General features: G+C 38.4%; 1 protein-coding gene and 1 long non-coding RNA gene across 4 annotated transcripts in view; one reads left to right on the forward strand and one right to left on the reverse strand.

Annotated features, from left to right (window-relative positions):
* Positions 1-27,514, forward strand: part of PEPD (peptidase D) — a 255,845-nt gene that overhangs the window by 27,639 nt on the left and 200,692 nt on the right. The window contains exon 4 of the mRNA XM_051979735.1: positions 24,678-24,741. Within this exon, the coding sequence (XP_051835695.1) occupies positions 24,678-24,741 (64 nt within the window). The remainder of the gene's footprint in view (positions 1-24,677; positions 24,742-27,514) is intronic.
* On the reverse strand, positions 947-26,947 carry LOC127550637 (uncharacterized). 3 transcript variants are annotated; one of them, XR_007950899.1, is made up of 7 exons: positions 26,507-26,947; positions 16,671-16,742; positions 15,582-15,689; positions 14,778-14,967; positions 10,837-11,000; positions 2,088-2,171; positions 947-1,384 (listed from the first exon to the last, which is right to left on the reverse strand). It is a non-coding gene; the product is annotated as an uncharacterized LOC127550637 (long non-coding RNA). The 3 variants fall into 3 exon arrangements; XR_007950900.1 differs by lacking the exon at positions 16,671-16,742 and having other exon boundaries at positions 1,829-2,171; XR_007950898.1 differs by lacking the exon at positions 16,671-16,742 and having other exon boundaries at positions 948-1,384.

A 27,514-nucleotide genomic window follows, 5' to 3' on the forward strand; every position in this document is an offset into this window, starting at 1 on the left:
CTTAGGAAATTTCATGGATCATCCGTTAAGTACTAGAAAAGACCTTTGAGATTAATTTTTTTAATCCCCTCATTGAACTCCAGAGAGGTTTGTCCAGAATTATGGAGATCAATTAGAATTTGAATCCAGGTTCTCTAATTCTAATTAGATCCTGTACTTTTTCTACCATACGAAATTTATTCCTTCCCCTTTTGACTACAGTGCTCCTTAGAATATCCTAGAGACCCTCTTTCAAAAGTATGGGGGATTCAGTTTAACAAGTCTTGGCCCTCAGCTTTACAAGGTGCTTCCATTGAGTTCTGAGCATCTCTCATAAGAGGTACTAATCATCAAATACTGAATGGGATGCTTGCTTGAAGCAGATACCAATAATAATCTGCAGATAAGATTTAATTTTAAAATAGGCTCTCATAATTATGGACAATGAAAATAAGATCTGAAAGTGAGTGGTGAGTACTTTTCTTAATATGCGAAGTTTTAAAAACCCATTCCAAGTCAAGACTTAGTGCAGCAAACAGGTGAGAGTACACAAAATGAAAAATTCCCGAAGGCCTATTCAGGAAGAAAAGTAAACCACTGAGCTGATCCCTGTGAGCCCTATCCTGCCATCTTCATGGTTACCCTAAGTGAAATACTACTTCAACTCAGGATCAGACTTAGGGAGCATCAGGACGTGTTCAATTTTACTCCAAAGTGTCACTTTTCTAGGGGCTGTGATGACTGTCTCCTATCCCTAGAATATAATTTCCTGGGCCTGGCTCAGCTGATAGTGTTAGGGATGAGGTGACAAGGGACACTGTACAAAGCAAATGCAATTTTCTAGTTCTCTGCTGGTGCTAATTCCACTTTAAAATTGAGTCTTTAAGGAAGGGCTACAATCTGAGGGCTTGTTCAGTATCCCCTGCCAACCAGCTCATGAAGCAAAACTCTTACCGACTTACAAATCAGCTGCTCTCCATCCCTGTGACAGGCAGGGAAGGCACATGACAGGAGAGAAAACAGGCCTAGAACAAAAGGACTTCCTCCTTCCCAAAGGCATACAGAGGAGAGGAGAGAAGAGGTTTGGAAAGCATTGTGTGTGCCCAGTAAGATCATGCTTTTCTAATCGGCTCAGCAGTGAGAGATAATTATCATAAATCAAAGGGGTCCACTCTGTGCCAGATATCTTGTAATTTAAAACAACGCAGTAACTCACTAACCAAATTGATAATGAGTACCTCATGGCATTAGGCGGTGAAAGCTGCAATTTTTACATTAGCTTGGAATAATCGTACTCTCGGCAGAAATGACACACAAGAAGGTAGAGAGCATTTAGAGGGATTTTCTGCACACATCAGATGTCCGTGGTTAAACACTGGCTTCAGCATTAGCCCATCTGAGCCATCTGGAAGAAAAAAAAATCCTGTGGTGAAGGCAGCATTTGCTGAGAGCCCAAATGTAATTCTGGGCCAGTTGTTTGAACTGGCATTGAGTAAGCTAGGCTGGGGATAGACCAACTTCATGGGGCTAATACTTGCATCTGAACAGCACTTTCTGTCTTCCAAAGCCTGATGTCATCTGAATATGACAGGTATATTCATATATATCTGAATATGATATCTATGTGAAATGCATAAGGCATTACCATCTCCATTGTCCAACAAGCAGGCTTTGGGGTGTCTCTTAGTGCTAGAACACACAGCATGGTACCACTGTCAGAGACTGAGGGTCACATGGTTCCTTATGGAACTTTTATGTTTTTTTTTTTATGTCATTTAACTAATATCTTCACAGTAATGTGAAGGCTATTAACTGTGACCTTCCTATGGGCAGGAATCATCTTATTTACCTTCGTATATCCTACAGGGCTTCATAAATGTTATGAACATTTTGCCAAAAAATGTTCAGAGAATGGTCAAAGGCCAGATATTTGCTAGGTCTTGTATAGTGGCTACGATAGTCCCCTCAAAGAGAGAAACCTTTTGAATTTGATCTCTTCTGATGGATGCTTCTGCTCCCAGCTTGTTGGAAACATAGGGAATGTTGAGCACCTGTGGTGAGTCATGGAGGAGAAATAATCTGCAAGACTTGCAGAGGAAGAAACTGACCCCTGCTGGAAAGGGAGACCAGAGGAAAATTTTTCCACCTCCATTGATTGATCTCAACAAGGTGCAGGATTCTTCACATGAGTCCTGATGAGAAAATGAATAAATGAATAAATGAAATTTCAGTAAGAGCCTTATAGTATTTTAATGATTTTCCAATGCCTTGTGTTAATCATCTATATGGGAGGGATGCATTTTTCAAAGAAGGGAAGCAAATGTGGGCTGTCTTCAGGAACAAAGTAAATAGAGAGCTTTCTGGAATAGTTAGGAATGCTCTTCATTGTTCCATGTATCTTTTAAGAAACCACCCTTTCTGCACTCTTCTGCTCTGGAGCAGAGCCCAAGATGGAATGTGGAGAGTAAGAGTTTTGAAGGGATAGAAGGATATTTTTTCTAGGTTGTGAAGCTTGAAAAAGGAAGGGTTAAAAATTTCATACAACTTTCCCATTCCTAATGCAGCTAAACCTCCTAATATATCTGCACTCAGAGAAGGAAAAGGACTTCTTTTGGCTCTTTTCCCCCTCTTCCTCAGGTCCAAGAATTGGAAGCTTGGACTTTTTGGCACAACACTATCCTCTAGTTCAACTGTGCTTTGGTGACTGAGAACATTCACCAGAGAAAGACCCTCCTCAGAACTGAGTGAGTGTTTGATAAGCTTTAGGCAAGGGATCTGTTAATTAACAATTAAATGCTTATTCTATTCTAGATGCTAGGAATATATAGACAAAAATGAAAGAGTCTTTGTCCTCAATGAGCTTATGTTCTATCAATATCAGCAACAGCACATGCCCTAAAAAAATTTTTTTATGCCCACCTGCCAGAAGATGTTTTCTTTATTACTCTATTACCTCTTGTGATTATTTCTTTCTTAAAATTCACTTTTGCTTCTGATAGTCCCACACATGCTTTTGGACTTTGGGGGGCTTGGTCTCCATTTCCATTTTGGTTTGGTGACTCAGTTGGATTTTTAATTTGGGAACTGAGTTTTTTGTGTGAGTTTGTCAGTTGTTTCCAGAATGCTCATTTCTCCCTCTTGGCTGGATTAGAGGTCAAAACCAGGGCAGAAAGAAGGAGGACACAAAGCCAGCCCTTGCTAGAGGGGGTCTCTGGGGCTTCTGTGAGCTTCAGATGAAAAAGCGGCTGGAGAGAAGGTGCCTTCCCTTGTGGATTAGCATGTGAGTGAGCACTGAGGGGCTATGCTGGGAACACCCTGACTGTTCATTTCTGAAGAAGGCCCTTGCAGCCTCTCCTGGGGCTCCACCAGCCCCAGCCTCTTGTCCAGTTTAGGGATAATTCTGGCTTTCAAAGCCAAGGCTGTTGTCCACAATCAGTCATGAAATGTAGTGGCTTCCAGTGGGAACTGGGATTTTCTAGGGGGACTCTCACATCCTCCTCATTCCATTCCTTCATGCCTATCATCCTCACTTGTTTTCTTGTGCTTCCTCTTTGTAGGTCCTTGGAGCTGGAGTTCTGATTTCTCCCTAATGACTTTTCTTTCTCTTAAATGCAAGATTAAGGAGAATCAGCCTGTGGCTATGATTGAAGCAAACGATCTTGAAGGCTAAGGGTAGCTTTCCAGGTTCTTCTGTCTCCTGAAGAATGGCATTGCTCAAAGCGGTGCAGCCAGACATCCTGCTCTCTAATTTAGCTCTTCTGCTGAGGCACTGGGACCTTGGTAAACCTTCCTAATCTCAGTTTTCTTTTCTAAAGATAGAGATGAGAGGGACTGGTATAGTGAACTCTCAAGTAAAATAACTCTCTCTATCTTGACACTTTCTCTGTAACTTCTAGAATGCTGTCTGGGGCAATGGGAAGTGCTGTGACTTGCTCAGGGTCACACTGCCGTGTGTGTATCATACTCAGGCTCAGAGGCAGATTATCTGTTAATTATGTCATATCATGCTGCCTCTTTAGCTAAGAAGAAAACTTGTTCTCTACCTGTCTCAGAAGGTTGCCTCTCTACAGACACTATTTTTGCAAAATATTTTTCCATCTGTTACTTCATTTTACCAAGTAAGATGAAGTAATTATAGTGGAAAAAACATGAATTCCTAGGGAAACATCACTATATGGTCATAAGGAAAATTCTACTATGCTCCTATTGGATATCCTCTCTTACCAAATAGCAACCACAACTTCAAGAACTGTCTCTGCTTATAGTAGTGATGATGATAACTCACCTCTATAGGATTTTAGACAGCTTAAGCACTTTTCTTATAACAACCCTGTGAGGTACAGAGTGAAACTATTAAACCCATTTTCCAGGTGAGAGAATTGATGCTTAGCATGTCAACACGACTTGTGTCAAGGTGCTGTAGTTAATATCAGAACTAGGATTTGAACCCTAGGCTCCTGGGTTGTTTTCATCATTCTCTTCTCATCATTCTCTTCTCATCATCTTAAACCATGTCAGCAATGGCACAAATGTAAAAATTACTTTGCATTTTCTCATTTGATCTTCACGATAATCCTATGAGATAATGTAGCACGAGTATTGTTATTCCCCTTTACAACTAAGGAAATAAGTGAAGTGTCCAAGGTCACACAGCAGCTAGGAAATCACAGAACCTTCTGTTTTCTCTGTTAAAGTACATTTCCACTAAAATTTACTGCCTCTAGAGATGGGTAGTTAAGAAAAAAAGGCTTCATACTTGCTTGGCCCGTACCCAGCACTCTTTGTCTTCATCTGCTGATCTCCAGTTCTGAACTGTTTATTTTCCCCTAATAGTACAGAACTTGCTAAGAGAGCTGATTCTCAGAAAATCAAATGACTGAAATTTTAGCAAATGTTTTAACAGAACAGGTTGTGGGGGAGGCAAGGGAAGGCAGCATTACGGCAGAGCTGGCTTTGGGAGACTAGCCATGTGGGGACCCATTTTGAGAGTGCACATGATGTAGATCAGGAAGAACTCCCTGAAACTGTCTTGCTAGTTCCTTTTCCCCGAGGAACAGTTTTCTGAAGAGCCTGGATTCTTTCTGGGCACCCTCGCCCTGGTTTACCCTGTCTGAAAAAGACCCACAGCGAGCATTGCCTCCTGCACAGGAAGAAGTGGGGGACATGTGCAGAATCCCACCAGCTAGCTATTACATTGTATACAGGTTGATCTTGTTTGGAAATTCAGGGGTGTGATTGGTCACTGAGCAAGCTCTGAGCAGATGGCCTTTTTGAGACTCATCTTGAATAATATTAGATGACTTTAGTTCCAGCTGTGGTTAATGGCCTGCACTGTCCTGAAGTAATTAAGCTTTCTCACTTTTACATGCTTTCCCCATATTTTGGGGCTGATTTGCTTAGTGTGTTAGAACATGGTGCTAATAGAACTTAGACGCAGTGCCTATCCGACCAGTTAACATGTCATAGGAGTTCTGTTTCATAGTCTCTGTATCTATAACCCTCTTTTACTGGTCACTTTCTAAATGGGCATTTGGTCACAAGAGGGACCTCTCTGTTGAGGGTGGGGAAGACAGCAAGTTACTATATTTCATATTGAAAATATAGCACATCATTATCGGGAGTCAGGTAATCTGAATATCCTGGGAGCATTTTCATATATTTTCCTTGACTCCTGTTGCCCATACATAGTAAATGTATCAGGTTCCCTGGATGGCTCCATCAACCACAGTCCCTCACTCAGTTCTTCCACATCTATATCCATTGGCCTCTTATATGAACCTATGACTTATACGTGACAGGTTGCATCTCTATTCCCTTAGTAACCATTTCCTGAAAGCCTGAAGTGAATGGCAAAGTTTTGAACAGAAGTACTAGCTGGCTGTGGTGGTTAATGTAGGGTTTTTTAAATCACCCAATTTTGGGGGTGGGGTGGGGTTTGTTCAGGAAAGTCTGTGCCTGTTGTGGCTGTGTATTTTTTGCATATGATTGCATCCAACCACTTTAATAATCAATAAGACACAAAGAGAGTGGCAGATAGGATTACCTTGCTTTTTTCAATCAAAACCCATCAGAGTGAACATTTGACCTTCAGTTGCTCAATTCCTTTTTGAATTCTCTGTCTGATAGCTTCTGAAAATCCATCTGGCACTTAATACAATTCAAAGTCACCCAGAGAGGCAACTTACTTGTATGCAAGCTCTGTCTCCTCCTCTCCCCTTTAACACAGTTCTCTTGGAAGAAATTTGGAGCCAGGCACCCGATTCTAATCAGCTGGGATCAGAACCCTTTCTCGATTGGTTAACCCCTTTTGTTGCCATTTCATCAAGGGTTCCTATTTCATATGACTTTAAATTCCCCTTTCACATAGATGCTTTTTTGACATAGAAGTCATTTCTTCCCCTTCCCCTCCCCCTTTTTTTTAAAGTGTTGCATGAGTGGCTCCTTTTGTTCACAGAGTTCTGGGCAGGTGATTGAGGTGAGGGTGTTGAGAGCATTAAAATATTTCCCTTTGTTTATCAGTCTCTTTTCTGCTTAGTCATTCTTGGTGCATCTCTATCCACAAGCCTTCTCAATTTGCTCAGTGACTCAGGTGTTTGCTTCTTTTATAGACTAATAAAGTTATTTTATATGCATCTATCATTGCCACTGAGGTGGGGAAACACCCCCCAGAGACTTTATTCCTTGTGTAAGGGACAGTTGGTTTGATGTATTTACTCATATATTGATTTTAGTTTGTGTTTTTTTTTAATGTGAAGGCATGATAGGGGCTGAGGTGCTGGATTATTGTAGCAGGAATACTGGAACTAAATTGCATCCATATTGGCAGCTTGGTATATAGTAGAAAATGTCAGAAAATCTGAGTTGAAATCCTACTTCTGCCATTGCTTCTCCATATGACCTTGTGTAAGTCCCTTAAAATTCTATGGGCCTCCATTTCTTCAATTCTGGGTGAGGCGATGGGAATAGATTTCTAAATGCCCTTTTACCCTTAAACCTAGGAAACTTATCCTAGGGCCATTGCAGGCCTGTTAGAGAACTAACTGTGAAGAGCAAAAAAAGCTGAGGGCTCTGGAGATTTGAGATGGATGACCTAATGACCTTGGGAGGCTCAAAAGCTCAGGTACTTATCCCAAGATATGGAGCCTGAAGTTTTTTTTTTTTCTTTTCTTTTCTTTTTTTTTTTTTGAGAACCAAGAAGTCTGCTATTGCCAGAGCCAAAGTTTTCTGTCTTCTGAATCCCAAGCTTCCTTCTATGATTTGTGTACTATGCTCTGTTCGTCCCTAGCTAAAGCATAGTTGAGGACATTTTCCTGTTCCTAAATATTGTAATCTTTTGTGAGAACTAGCTTGGGGGGGGTTAACTAATATTTGGCAGGGTATTTTTTTTTAAATTTTTATTATAGTTGCTATACTTTTGAGAGGCTGGTTCTGGGGAGCAGGGATGATAGAGCATGAAGACTGGACTTTAAGAGTTTGGCCTTATTTCTTTCAGCTCCAGACTCTTGTTACAGCCTATCTTCTGGGCCTGGTTATCTCTGAAATCTCATTATAATGGGCTCTGAACATGGCTTTTCTCACCCAAAGCCTTTGTGCCAGGGCCTCTTTCAGAGAGGCTGTCTCCAGCCTATTAAGCAGTGTCTTTTGGATGGGATGCTTGTCTTGAGTCGGAACTCTTTGCTTTTTCTCTGACAAGCTAATAGAATCTCAAAATGGTTGCTGACTTCTATTCAAGGGATATCAGTAATCCTTTCTCCAGGTAAATTGAATGAATGACAGTGGCATTATTTTTAGCTGAAGGCAGACTCTAGCCATTAGAAATTGATGGTGACTATTGTAATTTGGCCTTATTATTTATTCATTAACTGGGTGCAGGTGGTCAGACAGCCAGCAAGACCTGCCATTTGAAATTTCATTTTCCAGAGGCCTCAGTGATGCTTGCACTATATAGCATTAATTTAACACCTCCTTTTTATAGGAGATCGATTATCTGGTATTTGTGCTCAAGGTATGTAGTAGTCAGACTGTGCTGTTAAGCCTTCCCTAGCCATCAGGAAAGGTCCTGTGCTGTATAGGGGTGGGCTTGTGCTGTATAGGGGTGGGTTTGGTGGGGCAGGCAACATGTACAAATGTCAGCAATTTGTTATGTTACCCTTTAAGGGAGTAAAATGCTGTCCATTCTCCCCCTCCTTCCTTCCATCTTAGAGCAATAGTATTTTTCCTTTTTAAAGAGTCCATTTAACTTTGCTGACATTCCTTTAAAAAAATAGTTTTTTAATTTTTCAAAATATATGCAAAGATAGATTTTAACATTCACCATTACAAAACCTTGTGTTCCAAATTTTTCTTTCCCCCTCCCTGTTTCCCCCCCTCCCTAGACAGCAAGTAATCCAATATAGGTTAAACACGTGCAATTCTTCTAAATATATCTCCACATTTATCATGCTGCACAAGAAGAATTCCATCAAAAAGGGGGAACAATGAGAAAGAAAAAACGAGCAAACAACAACAACAAAAAAGGTGAAAATACTTTGTTGTGATCCGCATTCAGTTTTGATAATCCTCTCTCTGGATTTTGCTGACATTCTTAATCATCTCTCCCTACTTCCTGGTTCTAAGTGTTGTTGGATTGAAGCTTTGCTTGAGCCTTCTATCTTATGTGTCCTGGGGAAAGATCTTGATGTCTTCTGGTGGTTATCAGGTATCACTAATGCCTTTGAGAGCACTATATGGGGTACAATTGGACTGTCCAACTCAAGTTCTTCCACAGAGTCCCTGGTAGTCATGGCTGTATTGTCCTGGCACTCAGAGGCTGTTTACGTTCTCTTTTAAAATAAACCAAGCAATGGTCTCCCTTATTCAGACTCTTCTGGGACTTATTTATAGCTTTTCCATGATTTCCTCATGTCACCCTTGTGAGCCCTTTTGCTAATGTAAAAGTTCTTTACTTTTTTTTCTCTCATTAACACAATAAAGTTATATTTCTGCTCCCTCCACAGAGGAGCCAATGAGACCCTTTTATAGCTGATTTTATGTTAGATGCCTTGCCTTACTGTATGATAAGGTGACATTTAAATGATTTTTACTATAATTAGCACTAAAAACATGAAAAATAACTACTTTTCAAATTTAATTATCTCTGCCCTTTTTAAAAGGATGAAATTCAAAATGCCAGAAGAAAATCTAGGGACTCTTCAGATTTTATTTAAAAAATTATTGTTATTTCTGAAAAAATCAGGCCTTTGGGCACAAATGCAATTTCTCAAATCTCTGTAACTAAGAGCCCATTTTAATAGAAGCGCATCATTTAAAGTAATATTGTCCACTAGGGAAAATGAAAAGAAATAATGGATGTTTTACAAGCTAAAGGTAGAAAGTGTCCACTTTAATTCTCTTGGCCATTAGTGGGACCTTGATCTTCTCAGAAGAACAAATGGAGAGATAGGTTTGAGATTGGCTTCTCTTTTGAATCAGTTGTTCCTATTTTCCTAAATGTTCCCAAGCTAAAGCTTACCATTATATAGATGGAAAATGCAATTTGTTCTACCAAAGAGAGTTGTATTGACTTGAGCACTAAAGTTTGGCTATTTGTGGTGCCTGGAATTAGTAGGATATTTGATAGAGACCCCAGTGACATCCCTCAGGGATTCTCTCTTTTCATATGAACACATATCTTTTATAAGTTGGCTTTTGCAATTTCGTTGCCTGTCATTCTTTTCCTCTCCCAAAGTTTCTCTTCTTTTTGGGCTCCTTTTGTTATTGAGTGGCTGTACTTTACTGAAATGTAAAAGCCTATTGGGGTTCTTAGGACTGCATCAGCTCCATCAGAACTCATGAATTTTTAAAGATACTTAGCTATTAAGGGCACTTGTAAAAAAAAAAATGGGCACTAGTATTATTTTGTGATTGTTTCACTTGTCATGGTGTTTTAAAAATTTGATAGTTCAGGCCATCCATTAGTGAGTGTCCCTATATTTGTGCATGTTGAATAGAATTCAGGTGATGGCTAAACATTGCTTGGGTACATAATAGGGGAGTTAATACTCCTTTTGAAGGCTGGTGTTCTTTGTACTTGTGGAAACTTTGTTATGTGCTTCCCAATGACATGTGAAGAGGCAATGTGTCATAGTCAGGAAAACAAGAGTTTGAATCCCACCTCTGACAGTAGTTATAATGACTATAAATAAGTGATGTTTTTAAGACTTAGTTTTCTTATTTCTAAGTCAAGTCAATAAGCATTTATCAGGTGCCTATTGTTCCAGGCAGTATACTAAGCGATAGGGATACAGATAAAGTGAAAAAAAAAAAAAGTGAAAAAAAAAAAAAAAGAAATGAGAGGCTCCACTAGATAATCACCAAATTCCTTCCAGCTCTAATAGTTTGTGAGCCTATGAGGTTTTTTTTTTTTGTATTTAAAAAACATTGCATATCTGTTGACATAGAAATTTCAGTCATCATCATCTTTTTCAAACAATAGGTAGCATTTATATAACACTTTAAGGTTTACAAGGTTTATTGCAGATCTCTCATTTTTTTCTCACTATTCTAGGAGGCAGGTGCTGTAATTGTTCCTATTTCACAAGTAAGAAAACAAAGACAGACAGGTTTTTAAGTGACTTGGCCAGGGTCACACTTAGTATCTAGGGCAAGGGTGAGGAAGGAAAAGGAATAAATATTTATATAGCACATACTTGGGCACTATGCTGTATGCTTTACAAATATTATTTCATTTGATAATAGAAGATTTGAACTCAGGTCTTGATTTCAGGTGCAGTAGTCTACTCTACCACCAACCTGCCTTCAGAACAATCAATGAAAAAAGGAAAAAAAAAATTCCATAAGTAGCAGTGGGGTACTTACGGTTATACAGTAATGAGCCCTTGGGTTAATGAAATCACAAGTCCTTTGAACTTCTCTGCCTTCAAATTGCATCTGAGGTATTTGTCATTAATTCATGCCCTGTAGCAGCTCATTGCTTTATTAATAGATGTGTCAGATTTTTTTTGCCATTTAACTTTTGAATTCTGTCTTGAACAAAAAAAACAATGGAACTAAATTGTCTATTAATTAATGACAGAGTACTGGCAAATAGTTTTCTTTAGAAGGAAAGGTGGAGGGGGAGTATAGAGGACATTACTAATGTAATGAGTAGATGTGGTGTGTTCCCTATAGGTAGCATACTTCACGTCTCTCTTGTAGGCATAGAAACACTTGTTTACTCTGAGTTGACTCACTTTCATTTTTCTCCTGTTCTCACACTGCCAAGTCTAGTTCCCAGAGAAGGATGCCCCATTCACTGATTCAAATTTCCCCAAGATCCAGGGCTAATTCTATTTAAGGGAAGTACATCATCCTTAGAAGTCTAGTCTTGATTCTCCACTGATGCATTTCTTTCTACAGAACCATTCACTCAAAATAATACTTTTAGATCTTAAACATAACCATTTACTTGGCAAGACGACAAAAGAAATAGCAATAATATCACAGGTACTCATATATTAAAGCAGAGACAAATAAAATATATCAAAATCTACACATAAATCAGAGTCACATTCTAAATCCATGGGAAGAGCAATATACTCAGTACCTATAGGGGAAAGTGGGTGCACCCTTAAGGAAAACTGCCAAATAGATGTGAGTGAGGAAAGTCTATGTGCTTAGAGAAATCCAAAACTGTAGAATGAAAAACTTTAGTGACTTTCTTTCTCAGGAATTGTCCGTAAAAGTTTCTTGATAAACATAAGTTGTGTTGCTGCCTTCATTACTGGGTTGATTCATTTTGTTGTTATTGTTCAGTGGTATCTGACTCTTTGTGACCCCATTTGGAGTGTTCTTGACAAATACTGAAGCCTTTGCTATTTCCTTCTCTAGCTTGTTTTATAGATGAGGAAACGGAGGCAAACAGGGTTAAGTGATTTGTCCAAGATCACATAGCTAGTAAATGGCTGAGATTAGATTTGAACTTGGATCTTCCTGACTCCAGGCCTATGACTGTCCACTTTGTCCCCTCACTGCCCCAGAGTTGTTCTATCCTGTGACTAACAAACCTCCTGGACACAATGTCTAAGCCAAACTAGTTGATCTGCTTAGTGACTTCTGATTCTCCACTTCTGTCAGTTCCTCTGCTTAGCTGTATTTACTCATCCCTAGCAACCATGATATGATATGTCTCACTCCTAGCTCTAAGCTTAGCTCGCCTAAGCCAAGCCACCTCTGTCTTTATTTCTATCTCTATACCTTGCCACCTTAGCTTATGGTTCATGAGCAAATTTTCATCTTCTATCAATAATCAGATCAATTGTATTTTTATCCTGTGGTCCTACACTACTTCTGGTGGCTAGATTGCCCGAGTTGTCTACATTTCCAGTGTCTTTGTCATCCTTACAGCATTTTTTATATACAAAACTCAGCCATGGTTGTCTCTGTTCTACCTGAGTAATTGTGGTTCAGAACTATGGCTTTTACCATGGCTTTTCTTAGAACTTTGAACTAATTTAACTCTGCTATAAACCTTAAGAAGGGAGTATATTCCATAGAAGATATGTTTTCAGTATTATATGATTCAATGTAAGGTAAAATTTTTAAGTGCAAGGGGAAACATTTAATTTGGTAAATTTGGTCACAGGTTGGGTGTGGGATCCAGATACTTTTTGCTAACTCTATTCCCATTTGCTTCTTGCTTATCTAGCTGGGTGTAAGAATTTAGAAAAGAAATTTCATTTATCTAGATGGGACAGGAATATGATGTCTGGCACGGGATTGAAACAGTGGTTGCCATAGTATGTTGGATTTCCTAGAGGTGCAATGAATTGTGTGGAACTCAACACATCCACGTTTTTAGGTCATTTGATTCCCTGTAGTAATACTAACTTAAATACTCAATGTGTCATAGTCCCATACTGCAAAGAATAGTGCTGTGTTGTGAGGGAGAGGGTGGAGGGGAAGTTTAAGAACCACTCATTTAGAGAGATGGAGATTTGATTATTTGATTCCCAGAAGTACGATTAAGTTTTCTTTTGGGAATGATCCTAATCATTTATATTTTCCTTCTCCTACCCTGCTTAGCAATAAATATTCCTAACTAATTTGAAACTTATGATCTTTATAGTCTGTAATGTCTATTATATAGTCTATAATAGCCAAGGATTGGGGGGAGACAGCAAACATTGTTAATGTACCTGTTGCTGTGAATTTACATTTCTGCCTCCTGATGGAGGGAATCTTTGAGCCTCCTTTATAACTCATCTTTTGTTATTGTCTCGTCACATTTATGAGAGTTTACCAAATCTTAGAATAATTACACTAGGGAAGCTGCTCCCTTTTTGTAACTTGAAGAAAGTAACTTTACTACAAAAGAAAATATGTATGTAGTACTTAAATAAAATGAGTAGTAAAATTATTGAAATTACTGAGAGGTTGTACAGATTGGAACTCTTAAGTGGATTTATATTAGTTCATGGAAGAGTAGTCTTAAGGAGAAGTTAAGCATATTTGGGCATAACTTTTTTTTTTAAGCTTTCCTTTTATTTTTGTATGATATTCCTTTCACCTCTCTTATTTTTTGATTCTTGTGATAAAGATTTTTAAAAACAATTTATATTTCCTAATTTTGTTCTTTTTCACCTTTCTTCCCCACTCATTGAGAAGGCAAGAAATAGTCATTATACATATGATATATGATAAATATTTAAAAAGAAAATTAATGACAGTTCAAAAGCATCAATCAGTAAATCATATATTTCTTAGCCTTCCAGGAAATTTTTTTGGTTTTATTCTTTCCATTTACATTGTGGTAGTCTTGTGTGTTGTGGTTTTCTGACTCATCTTCTTCACTATTAGTTCATAGTTTTTTTTTTTTTTTTCCCTATTCCTAATTGATATTTTTTTACTGTGCCATAATATTCCATTATGTTATATTCCATTATAGTCAGCTAGTCTTTAGAATCAGGAGAACTTAAGTTCAAAGCCTACTTCTGATACCTATTGGAAAGTGGCAGTGTTTTCATAATGGATAGAGAGCTGGTCTTGGAATCAAGAGAACTTAAATTCAAGGCTTGTACCTTTCACTGCTTCAGGCAGCTCTCTAATTCTCTGTGTCCCAGAGCAGTTACCGACTGTCCTTAAAAAAGGGAGTTTGCTTACCAGTAGCTCTGTATACCATTGAAATCATAGATCTAGTCCAAAATAAGAAAATTCATGTATCACAATTTGTTTAGCCATTTCCCAATCAATGTTCATCAATTCCCATTTCTTTGCTAGCATGAAAGTACTGCTAGGAATATAAATGATCTTTTTCTCATGATCACTTAGGGATATATGCCTAGCAGTGAGACTCTAGGTCAAAGAGTGTGACTATTTTAATAAATTTGATTTTTAGCATAATTCCAAATAACATTCCAAAATAGTTGTATCAATTCACAACTGTCCCATTAATCTATCTTCTCACAACCTCTCCACTGTTGACTATCTCTATTTTGGATGGAAATTCATTGACTATTTTCATTCTTTGTCTTCTTTGCTGTAATCCTAATCTCCCTCCATCATCACTCCCAATATATATCCCCCAGTCTTTTTGAACTTTACTGTCAAGATGAGAAATTGTTCAATGCCCTCTGCTAGTGGTAGAAGACAAAACAATGGGCCCATTGACCTGACATAGTGTGGCATTTTTGCTGTTTTTATGATTGTTTCTGATAGATATTATAGATGTTAACACCAAAGGGATTTGAAGACTATCTGCAATTTTTAGAGATTGGGGGGAGAAGTGTGACGGTGTGCAGGTTGCTAGGGGATAAACTCACCACTTTTGTTTTTGATGTGCCATTATATAATGTTGCTCCCTGGGATGCTGTCATTGTATGAGTGCAGTGACCAATTTGAGCAGATAACTTCTCATTTTCAGGAAGGTAAATGTTACTGCTTCACTTTCTTGGTTTGTTTTAGTACTGTAAACAGCAGCAAAGTTGACTTATCCAATAGGCCAGGGATTTTCTAAAGGGGAAAAAAGTGCTTGTGTTGGGAAAAGGTCAGCAATATGCCCTGAGCAGAAATAGTTAGTCTTTTTGTGTGACAGACATAGGAAGATTTTTGTCTTCTTCCAAACTGATTTTTCAAAGTTAATACATCCAGCCATATTTGTTAAATTAAAAAAAAAAAAGATTAAATAATGCAGGGATTAATCTTTTTTTTTTTTTTTTTTAAAGATCGATTAAAAATAATAGTTTTTCTTAGAGGCCATGTGAAAGAATGGGAGAAAGTTGCCCTCCAGGTCCCAAAGGAAAGTTTTGGTGGAAACTGAAATTGATGACCTTGGAGAACTAATACACTGAGAGGTGAATCAATGTGGATTGAAATAAAAGATAATCAGGGGAATACATTTGTAGCTGCTTGCTGTAGACTACACATAGTCACTAGGGGCAATTTAATGAGGAAATAAAAGCCAAAAAATGTAAATAGCATAAACTAATTGGACGTATATTGGAACTAGTCCAGCATAATTCATTTCAAAAGAAAGGAATCCCAGCAAAAACTTCAGTAGTGATTCAGTAGAAGGACTTGATTTGTCCTTCCCCTTTCCTCCAATTGTAGGTGCAGAATGGACTCACCTTTTGGCTGCCAGTTTCTTAGTTTGTCCAGATTATGCCATTGGACACTCCTTAGGCTCCAGCAGACATTTTTTGACCACTAACTAGAATCCCAGCCCAGTGCTTTCCCTAGGAAGTGGGTAAGAAAAAGAACAAAACTAAACATTATCAGGGAAAGAATCCTCATGTCCAATATTTGGACCTTTCCGGGCCAATTGTGTGAAATGCCTGCTGAGTGCTGAGAACAACTAAATATGGTGGGGTTTCAAAAAAGGTTCAGATTAACTAGTATAGCCAAGCAAATTCCTGATCAAAGCGAAACTAAGAGGAACTTCTTCTATCTCTTTTACCTTTTCTCTCCCAATCTAAACTTTGAAGCAGCACTCTACTGTTGATAAAACACAGAATTTGGAGTCATAAGACCTTTATTTGACTTCCTTCTTTGCCACTTACTAGCTTTTGGAACTTTGGTAATCGTTGGTAAACCTCTCTGGTCCTCCCATACTCTCTTCTCTACAATGAGGGGTCTGTACTATCATAGAATCATAGAATTTGAGAGTCAGAAGTAACCTCCGCGCCAACACAGACCAGCCCATTTGTGAAAAGAATCCCTATTATAACATTTTTGACAAGTGCTTGATTCTTAGATGATCTCAAATATCTAATCTCTAAATCCCATGATCCTCTACTCGTTGTCACTTAGGGGATATAAGGAGGAATCTATGAGTCAGTCCTTACAGCTTTGAGTACTTCCCAATAGTTTCTGCTTGGTCAAGGCTGGGAGCTGTGATGAGATTAGTGTTGAGTATGGGACATCCCAAGTTAACAAGTCCTCCCTTAGCAGGAAGGAGGCTCTTATAAAGTAAAAGAAATTCCTGAAGGTGATGGCTGTAATGTTTAGTCCTGTATAGCTGTGTGGCTATATAACTGGAACTTTATTCAAATCATTCAGGGAGTTAACAAGCATTTACTTAGTGCCTCCTATGTGCCAGACACTGTGCTAGATGCAAAAGTTAAACAGAGAAGGAAACAAGCATAGAGCTAATCAAGAAGTTTGTATTCTATCTGACAAGTACAGATGTAAGTACATAACAGAATAAATATACATACAGGATAGTTGATGTGGAGAGCATTTTTAATTAGTGGTATGCTTGTAGTTTCTTGTAGAAAGTGAGAGTTGAGCTGTGAAGAGAGATATTTTGTGAGGTAAAGGTGAGGAGATAGAACATTCTAGAAACAAATTTCAATTCAATAAACATTTAATGCCTACTATGTGCTAGAGCTTGTGCTAAGTATTGGGTGTATATGTATATATATATATATATACATATATATATATATACATGTATGTGTGTGTATATATATGTATGTGTATATATATGAAAAAGAAAGTTCCTGCCCTCAAGGAGTTTACAATTTAATAGTGAAAAATAACTCAAAAAGAATCTTTAAAAATAGGAGGAAAAGTTTGGTGTGAGCCTTTTTAAGAGGAGATTTGGGGAGGAATTTTTTATCCTATGTTCTTGCCCTCCAATTAAAGAATGAAAGGTTACTAAAGATACTGGTGAGGAATGAATACCAAAACTGATGCAGTTTCAGAGAAGTATAATTTTTTGGTGATGAGCTTTTCTTGATGATGATGGTGGTGGTGGTGGTGGTAGAATCAATCCCAAGAAGACTGGTGGTGGAAATGATTAGGTATGAATAGAGTTCAAATAGATTTTACCACAAAATAAAAGAGAGAGGTTTTTTCCTTACCAAAAAGATTACCTTATTATGAAATTTTATAAGCTACGTCATATGGAAACATTTTATGCCATAGGATGATTGATTACAACTGGAAGGGATCTTAAGGTCTAGTCCAACCCCCTTATTTTATAGATGAGGAAATTGAGGGCCAGAGACAATTCATTGTCTACACAGGTAATATGGGTAGAGAGGAGGAATGACCAGTAGAAATAATGGAGACCAGAGATGAAGTGCCATGTGTGAAGAGCAGAGGGAAGGTCAGTTTGTTTGAATTGTAGAGTAATGTATTATGAGATTGGAAAGAGTTTGGAGTTAGAAAGATCGGTTGTGGAGGTCTTTAAAAGCTATAAAGGAGAGCTTATATTTGATACCCTAGGAAATATGAAGCTTTTGGAGTTTGAATAAGAGAGTAATGTGGTCAGATCTATGCTAAAGGAAAATCTCTAGTAGCTGGATGGAGGATGAATTGGAGAGGGGAAGAGTCTTGAAGTAGAGAGATCAACAAGAGACTGTCACAGTTGAAAAGAGAAACTCCTAGATTGAGTTCTTGTCCTGTTCTCTTAATCTCATGGATTCTATTTCTTCATCTGTAAAATGGGAATGATAATTGCTGCTGTGCTTTTTCCCAGAGGTGTTATAAAGACCACACAGGGTCACAGCTGTGACTCTAAAGCATCTTTAATAAGGTGGGGAATGGTTTCGGGTATCTCTTCTTCATAGGATCATAAGCTATGGAACTGGAAGATAGCTTTGAAATCCTTTAGGCCAACCCCTTTCCTTGATAGGTGACCCTTACTGTTTTATGGATAATTAGGGAGAAGCTTGACTTGGTTAAGACTTGGTACTTTGTCTTCTGCTGGGGCTCCTCAGACTCATACAGAATGCCCATGTAAATAATGATACTGGACAGATATGCTAAGTGGCACCTGAGAGGGGTGGACTGTAAGTATGCTAAATGAGGGGTTGACCTTATTTTTTCTGATGCCTGTAATGGAATATAGTGAACTGTGAGAACTCAATATTAGTTGATTACAAGTGAAGCTTGAAATTAAATCTGAAACTTGAAGGAAGGACCCAGGAGACCCTGTTGTTCAGTCTTGATATTGATCTACCATGTTTCCTCAAGACAAATTAACATGTGATTGAAACACACTGGTGGGATGGAAGTACTGGCAATAGGACCTCCAGCTGTTTTTTCTTGTTTGCCCAGTGAGACTGGGCTTGCATTGTGAAAAGGGAGTCAGATTCTATAGGAGGCTCTCTTTGGAAATAGACAATGGTTCCTGGAGAGCAGGAGTCAATTTGGCCCCCTGCAAAGTCAACCTGAATTTTAGTCGTTATTGTAATTAAAGGGTAACCTCCAGGAGACGGTCTGTTTAGAGGAATAGGGTTCATAGTAAATCAAGGGAAACTGGCCTTTTGTCAGGTTCTAGAAGTTATGGTGTTATGGTGACTAGAGTATCATACTTGGAGTTAGAAAGACTTGATGTTCAAATCCCACTTCAGACACTTACTAGCTTGTTACCCAGACATTTATTTAACCTTTCTTTCTCAGATTTCTAATCTCAAAAATAAGGAAGCCAGATTCAATGATTGTATGATCATATGATCTTCCCTCTGTAGATACAGATCCTTTTTGTAGATTTTAGCTTCCACCCCATCAGTATTGTGTGAAGGCAGACTAATAATGAGTTTTAATTATCATTTAGTGCCTTCAGCCACTGGAAATAAAGGTGTGAATAGATTCGATCCTAAGACAAAAGGTAGCCTGAAGAAGTTTTTCATTTTTCTTTAGTAGAAAAACTGCCCCATTATGCAATTTTATAACCTACAGCAAATAGAAACATGTATAATGCTATAGGGTCGTAGATTTAGAACTGTAAGAGACCTTATGATCTAGTTCAACATCCTAACTTTACAGATGAGAAAATTAAGGTCAGATTTGAACATCCCCACTGCATTAGCTCCAAATTGTTTCAACTCCATCATACTGTTTTGACACAATGACTGGAGCAGAAATGACTCAGAGGAGATTGAATATCATATACAAGGAACTGATATTCCCTATTTAGCCAAGTAGGTACTTTGTTCTTCTCTTTGCCCAGGGAACCCAGAAAAACATATTCAAATTACAGAAGGAAGGGTTCAGATTAGGGCAGGCTCAGAAACAAATACATCTTTTTTTTTTTTTTTTTTTTGAGGGTTTAAAATTTTTTTTTAATTTGTTATTTATTTTTAACATTCTTTTCTTTTTAAATTTTGAGTTCCAAATTCTTTCCCTCTCTCCCACCTTCTTCCCCACCCACTAGGAAGGCAAGCAATATAATATCAATTATATATGTAAAATCATGCAACATATATTTCCATATTAACCATATTTCAAAAAAAGCAAGAAAAAGAAAATTATTCTTTACTTTACACTCAGAGTTCATTAAAACAAATACTTCCTGAAAATAACTAATTCCAAAACAGGCCATTCTTTTCTGTTCTGTTCTCAGATCCCAGTTGCAAAACTTAGTTTATCTCTATGTAGGTTTCTTAGCCAATGTCCTGGACTGAGCCTAGCCACATTAACACTGAGATACTCATCTGAAAGAAAATGGATCCTTGAGCAGAATAGACATTCAACACGGAATTTTTGCTAGGTCTGAATGAATTCCTTATATGTGCTGTACTAAGTGTTTGGGATGCAAACACAAACAAGAAATGTGGTCCCTGCCTTCCAGAAGCTTAAGTTCTTTTTTCTTTTTTTATTATAATATCTTTATTTACAAAACATATGCATGGGTAATTTTTTCAATATTAACCCTTGCAAAACCACCTGTTCCAAAATTTCCCTTCCTTCTCACTCTCTCCCCTAGATGGTAGGTAGTCCAGTACATTTTAATATGTTAAATCCAACATATGTATACATATTTATACAGTTATCTTGCTGCATAAGAAAAATCGGATCTAGGGAAAAAAAAAAACCTGAGAAGGAAAACAAAAATGCAAGCAAACAACAGAAAGAATGAAATGCTATGTTGTGGTCCATACTTCCCTACTTAGTTCCCTCAGTCTTCTCTCTGGGTGCAGATGGTTCTCTTCATTACTGGATAATTGGAACTGGTAATCATCTCATTGTTAAAGAGAGCCATGTCCATCAGAATTGATCATCGTATAGTCTTCTTGTTGCCATGTATAATGATCTCCTGGTTCTGCTCATTTCACTCAGCATCAGTTCATGTAAGTCTCTCCAGGATTCTCTGAAATCATCCTGTTGGTTATTTCTTATATAACAATAATATTCCATATACTATAAATTATTCAGCCATTCCCCAATTGATGGGCATCCACTCAGTTTCCAGTTTTTAGCCACTACAAACAGGGCTGCCACAAACATTTTGGCATATACAGGTCCCTTTCCCTTCTTTAAGGTTTCTTTGGGATATAATCCCAGTAGTAACACTGCTGGATCAAAGGGTATGCACAGTCTGATAACTTTCTGAGCAAAGTTCTGAGTTGAGAAGCTTAAGTTTTAATGTGAGAAAATAGCACTTATCAGGGAGCTGAGGGGTAGGATGGCATATCTATGGTGGTGTGTCTGGGAAGTGGCTTGGCAGCTTAGTTCTGGGTCAGATGAGTCAAAAGTTTACCTCCTGGAATTCAAGAACATTCTGGACCTCAATTTTCTCCTCTGTCAAATATTTTGGTGCCTATTATGTGCCAGGTACTGTGCTAAGTCTCTGGAAATGCAAAGACAGACAAATTCAATCCCTGCTCTCAATGAGCTCAATCTAATGGGGTAGACATGAGAACAAATATATACAAACAAGATATGTACAGGACCAATTGGAGGGATCAACAGAGTGAAGGCACTAGCATTAAGGGGGATTGAGAAAAACCTTGTAAAAGGTAGGAGTTTAGCTGGGAGTTGAAGGAGGCCAGGAAAGTCAGGAGATGGAGATGAGGTAGGAGAGCATACCAAGTGTGGGGAAAACCAATTACAGTACCTGGAGTCAGGATATGGATTGCTTGATTTGAGAAACAACAAGCACCATATTGTGTCTTCAGATTTTGGGGGTACTTTGCCTTCTTTTTACAGTGAAACTTCATTCATACACTTCTTGTTGTTTATTGAATATTTCACATTGAGGATATCTCTTAGGCATCTCAAATTCAATTTGTCTAAAACTGAAGTTATCGTTTCCTCTAAATCTATTCCTCTATCTGCTTCTGAACTTCCCTATTTCTGTCCAGGATTCCTGATTCCAGTCACATAGTTTCATGACCTCAAAAATTATTCTAGGTGGTGCAATGGATACTGTGCCTAAAGTAAGAGAAACCCGAGTTAAATGTGGCCTTAGATAGTTATTAGCTGTGTGACTGGGAAAGAGTTAATCATTTAAATACTGAGCTGTTAAATCCTTTGCACTGTGTCCTGTTATCAGTTATACCTGGCTAATTCTCAGTTCTGGATTACTTTTGCTCTTTGCTTACTTGGACAGTGATGGTAAGAAGTCACACAATCCTGCTGACTAACCCACTACAAATCTGTAATCTAACTTTAACTAGGTCATCATTGCAGTAAGACAATCTTTTTATTCCTTCCAAATCTATTCTTTATTGAACTCCCTCTAAAGGTTACTCTAAACTTTTTCTCTTCCCATTTGTAGTATTCCTCCACTCACCCTCAAAGCTGAGGGAATTCTGTCATTCCTTTATTGAGAAAACATAGGCCATTTACCAGGACCTCTCTCTTCTTTTTTCTATATTTCACAATTCCTTGTCATCATCTCTCTCCTTGACTTTAATTTCTGATGAAGAGGTAGTTCCTCTCCTGGCCAAGCTGAACCCCTTAAATCTAGCTTTGTTCCCCTCCCTTTCCATCTCCTCAAGTAGATTGGCACATGTATGTTTCCCCCTTTTCTCATTCTAAATCATTTCCTATCTAGTAGCTCATCCCCTTCTGCCTACAAACATTCCCATGTAAACATCTCCTGTGCTTAATCTCTCATTTGATTTTACCATCCCCTCAAGCTATCATCCTTTCTCTCTTTCCTTTCACAGCCAGATTCCTAGGAAAAGCTGTTGCTGTTATTGCTTCGAATTTCTCCCCTTTTATTTCTCAACACTTTGTAGTCTATAGTCGGTTGAAGCTACTCTTATCATGTTGCAAATTATTGCTTAATTACCAAAACTGAGTATCTTTTATCAGCTCTTTTTTTTCTTGACTCTCTTCATTCAACATTTAATGATGATGATGGTGATGATAGATAGCATTTATAGAGCATTTTGTTCAATTATTTTTCAGTCATGTCTGATTCTTTGTAACCCTGTTTGGGATTTTCTTGACAAAGGACTGATTTGCCATTTTCTTCACCAGCTTATTTTGCAGATGAGGAACTGAGGCAAACAAGGTCATATGGCTAGTAAGTGTCTGAGGCCTAATTTGACCTCAGGAAGGTGAGTCTTGCTAACTTCAGTCCAGCACTCTGTCCATTGTATTACCTTGCTTCCCAAAGCACCTTAATGTGTTAACTCATTTGATCCTCACAATAGCTTTGGGGGTTAGATGCTATTATTATCCCTATTTATAGGTGCTGGTAAGTGTTTGAGACAGTAAAGAGTAACTAGAAGAATGAAGTCAGGCTCTTATGCCTAAATGTGGACTTCATTTTTCTAGTTACTCTTTCCTTTTTGGGTTTTTGTGAGACGGTTCTTTCTCAGTATCTCCTGTTGGCTATCATATATTTCCTATCTAGCAACTATAGGTTTACCCCTAAGTTCCGTCCTTCTCTTTTCCCCTCTCTTTCATGGTAACTTCTTCATCTTTTATTGATTTAGATATCATCTCTCTTTTTTTAATTATAGCTTTTTATTTACAAGATATATGCATAGGTTGGATATCATCTCTATGAAGACATCGGCGAGATCCTGGTCTGTCTCCTTTTATTCTGTCTGGTCTCTGTCTAGGACTAGATGTTCCCTTAGGCATTTTACATTTAATATGCCCAGCACAGATTCACACTTCTCCTTGAAAATACTTCACTTTTTGTGGAGGGCACTAGCCTTCCAGTCACCAAGATGCACAATTTCAGTATCATTTGCAATTGAGAAATAAAAGGGGAGAAATTCGAAGCAATAACAGCAACAGCTTTTCCTAGGAATTTGGCTGTGAAAGGAAAGAGAGAAAGAGGGTGATAGTTTGAGGGGATGGTAAAATCAAATGAGAGATTCAGCACAGGAGATGTTTACATGGTAATGTTTGTAGGCAAAAGGGGATGAGATACTAGATAGGAAATGATTTAGAATGAGAGAAGGGGGAAACAAACATACATGTGCCAATCTACTGGAAGAGATGGAAAGAGGTGGGAACAAAGCTAGATTTAAAGGGTTCACTTTGGCCAGCCTCTTTGTTCCCAATTTGTGTTTGGTTGTCATGTTACATAGATTATACATCCATAGATTTCAACATCTATCTCCATTTCTTCAAGGAAGCAGCTCAAGGGCTAAATAAATAGAGCTCTGGGCTTAGAGTTTGGAGGATCTGCGTTCCAATCCATCCTTAGACACTTACTACCTTTACTAGCTGTGTGACGCTGGGCAAGTCCTTAACCTCTATAAGCCTCAATTTTCTTATCTGTTAAATGGAGGTAATAATAGCATCTACCTCCCAGTGTTGTTGGGAGGATTAAATGAGACAATATTTGTCAAACAATTAGCTTAGTGCCTGGCACATTATAAGCACTATATAAATGTTAGCTATTACCATTATTACTTTTTATCCACAAAGCCAAGACTTTAACCAGGTCTTGGCTTAAAAGCCAAGGCCTTTCTCACTTCCTGCCTAAACTATTACACTAGTCTCCTGATTGGTCTTCTTGCCTCAAGTTTCTCCCTTCCCACATCTGTCTTCTACACAATTGCTAAAGTTGTTATACCTAAGACACAGATCTTTTTTTGCTCAGGGACTGAGCAAACTACTTTTCCAAACTTTATATGAACAACCCTTCTTTTTGTATTCTACATTTCAGCCAAACTGTTGTTCCCATTGCATATTCCATTTTTTCCTTTCATGCCCTGGTACAGACTGACTTTTTCAGCACCTGATGTGTATTCTATCTTTAGTTCCACCTTTAGAATCCTTAGTTTCCTTTGGTGTTCAGATAGAATGAGAACTCCATTGGGAGAAGGAATTCTTTCCCTTTTTTCTTTCTACAGTGTGGCACATAGATGGTATTTAATAAATGCTTTTTGGTTAATTAATTGGTATTCTGGGCACGCATGCTTCCCTAAGTACTGTTTGTTGTTTTTTTTCATTGACATTAATTAGATATGGCCCGTGCTGTGACACTAACCAGTCACTTCTATTGTATCTTTTTAAAGGATTCACTCCCGTGAGCACTTCAAGGAGAAGTACGCTGTGGATGATGTGCAGTATTCAGATGACGTGAGTGTCTTTTTGTTGTTTTAACTAATAGTTGTTGACTGTAATTCATCCAAAGAGTAATTTTACCTAATTTATGCTAATTTCCTAATTTTCACACTCTTCTATACAACAGAAATTGGGTTTTTGGTTCTGGTTGCTCTTCTTTTCTCTCTAGATATTCTCTCACTGGTTTGGCTGTCATCTCTAAGCAGACCTAGCTAGCCTTCCACTCTGTTGAGCTCCAATCCTCTATTTTTAACTCCCTGATGGTTAACTCCACCTTGAACAGGCATTTTCAACTCAGCATGTCCAAAATTGGAATTTATTTTCTCCCCATCATCTTCCTTTCACTCTCTTAATTCTGTCTGTGACATCACCATTCTTCCAGTCCCCTGGGTCTGCATTGTAGAGTCACCCTCTACTATTTACCTTTTCCTTTCCCTCTCAGCTCCTATATCCAGTCAGGTGCCAAGTGTTATTGTCATTGTATACAAGTTATCTCTTTCTCTATGCTCACACAATTACTACCCCAGTTTAGGCCTTTATCATCACTCTCCTGGACTAGAATGTTAACCACTTAATTGGGATCTTTGCCTGTGATCTGTCTCCTTCACAGAGCTGCCAAGTTGATATTTTTGAAACCCAGATCTGATCTAGCTTTTAATATTTCCCTTGGTGTAAATTTTTGGACCTTGTTCTACACTAGAAATATTTCTCTTTATTTGTCTTTTTATCCTCTGTATACCTCCTCAGTGTTCTATGCTTTCTTATAGAAGAATTTCTTATATAAGTTGTGGTGGTGTTTCTACAACTTATAGCTCAGACAACAATCAGTTATACTTTATGAAATTGCAGTTAGAAATTTTGGAATCACAGTCCTTTTGGAAGGATCTTTGTGAGTTAAGAGAACCCTTATTCCTTCCCTCTGTCTCTCTGCCATTTTCTTCATCTGCCTGAAGTTTAGTATCTACTGACTGGATCTCTGCTCATGATATGTAAGGGAGTAGAAATTCAAATGCATTACATATCTTAAAAGACATTAATGATTTCAGTAGAGTCAGAGGATCTGACTTAAAATAAATGAATTTTTATTTTTGTCTTAAGGTTTACTGGATTGGTCATTGTAGCAGGAGTGGGGAATTTTTGGGTTAAAGTCTGGCCTTACAGTACAGCTCTGTCTGATGCCCTATTCTGACTCTGCACACCAGGCAGAGTGGCACACGCTTTTAACCCCAGCTCTAGACAAGGCTGAGACCCGTGAATCTCTTGCTCTGTAGTCCTGAGCTGTAGCAGGCTTTGCCACCCAAGTGTCCATACTATGTTTTCCACACTATGTTTGGCATTGATATGGCCAGCCTCTGGGAGCTTGTATGTATGTATGTATGTATGTGAGGGGATACAACAGGTTGTCTAAGGAGGGGCACTATCCAAATTGGAAAGGTCAAAGCTCCCATGCTGATATCTAGCCCATGAGTAAACTTTCCATCTCTAGCCTGGATGAAATCAAGAGAACGGCGCTTTAAAAAAGAAAGAAAGAAAAAGATTCCACCCAAGGCTGTAAATAAGGCCCTAATTAATGAATATGCTAATTGTTCTTCTGTATTGGTCATTAACTAGTGACAGAGATTTAGGGTACAAAATAGATGATTTTTGCCTTGTAGACCTGATTCTATCAGGTACATCCTTAGATGTAGGTAAATGAAGCTTTAAACATGTCCAAGTATTTCAGGCCCTAAGGGCACCATTTAGTGAGCAGTAGGAAGTAATTTAGAGTTAATACACTTACCAGAATACTTCACATGCAGAGAGCAGCTGATTCAGCTAGCAGAATGGAGCCCATTAGAATTGTGTGTTTTCAGTCCTGAGTAGATCTGATCCCTTCTATATCTGAAGAGTCAAAAGGAGTTTGTGTTCAGGGCACACATATACTCTGACCATAATAGTTTCCATGCAGCTCATCAGTAGAGAGACTGCTTGATGGAGAATCTTGGGGACTTTATGACCTCACCATGGACAGTCATGGATGCTACTCTCTTCTTTTCCCTAAGTTAGCTGATTCCTCACAAATAAAGCTCCAACTTCATCCTCTTAACTTAGCCCAAATAGAAACATTTACAGAAATAGCCGAACAACTGCAATTGCACAGCCACGGTTTCCCTTCCAAACACTCCCATGAACAGATGTTCTCTGTGGGCTTGTGCACCTGGACATCTTTAGAAAAGTAGGAAACTCAAAAGCATCTTCTGCCAAGAGCTGGGGCTGACTCCTCTGTGTAACTGCTTGGGTAACACAGTCTGACTTTCTCCTTGCCCAGTCTCCCCTGTAGAACAAATATCTCTTTGCTTGGCCTGGGGAGCATTTTCTTTCCAAGAAAAGAGTTTTGAGGGCTTTCTTGATGCAGGGTTAAGGAAGATGTGGCAGGATAGCCTTTTCTGTGCTTCTTGGAGATGATTCAGGGTTGGATGTTGTGGGGAATGAAGCTTTCATTTGGGGTTGGCATCTGGGTGGCTCTGGAAAAGCAAACCAGGAGCGATTAACTTCACCACCTATTTCATGCTCATTACTGCCTTGATTCCTTTGTTTATATTATTTCTCCTTGCACTTAAAGACCTCCTTCCTTTTTAGTGTCTCTCTAAATCCTGGAACACTTGGTTAGAATTTCTCTCTTCCTGAAGCCTTCTCTTACTGACCTGACTACTGATCCTGGACAAGTCACTTAACCTATCTCTGCCTTAATTTCCTCATTGGTAAAATGAAAACAGTAATAGCAACTATCTGTTAGAGTGACCAAGTG

This window comes from Antechinus flavipes, chromosome 2 (assembly GCF_016432865.1).
Source record: "Antechinus flavipes isolate AdamAnt ecotype Samford, QLD, Australia chromosome 2, AdamAnt_v2, whole genome shotgun sequence".
NCBI classification, from domain to species: Eukaryota; Metazoa; Chordata; class Mammalia; order Dasyuromorphia; family Dasyuridae; genus Antechinus; species Antechinus flavipes.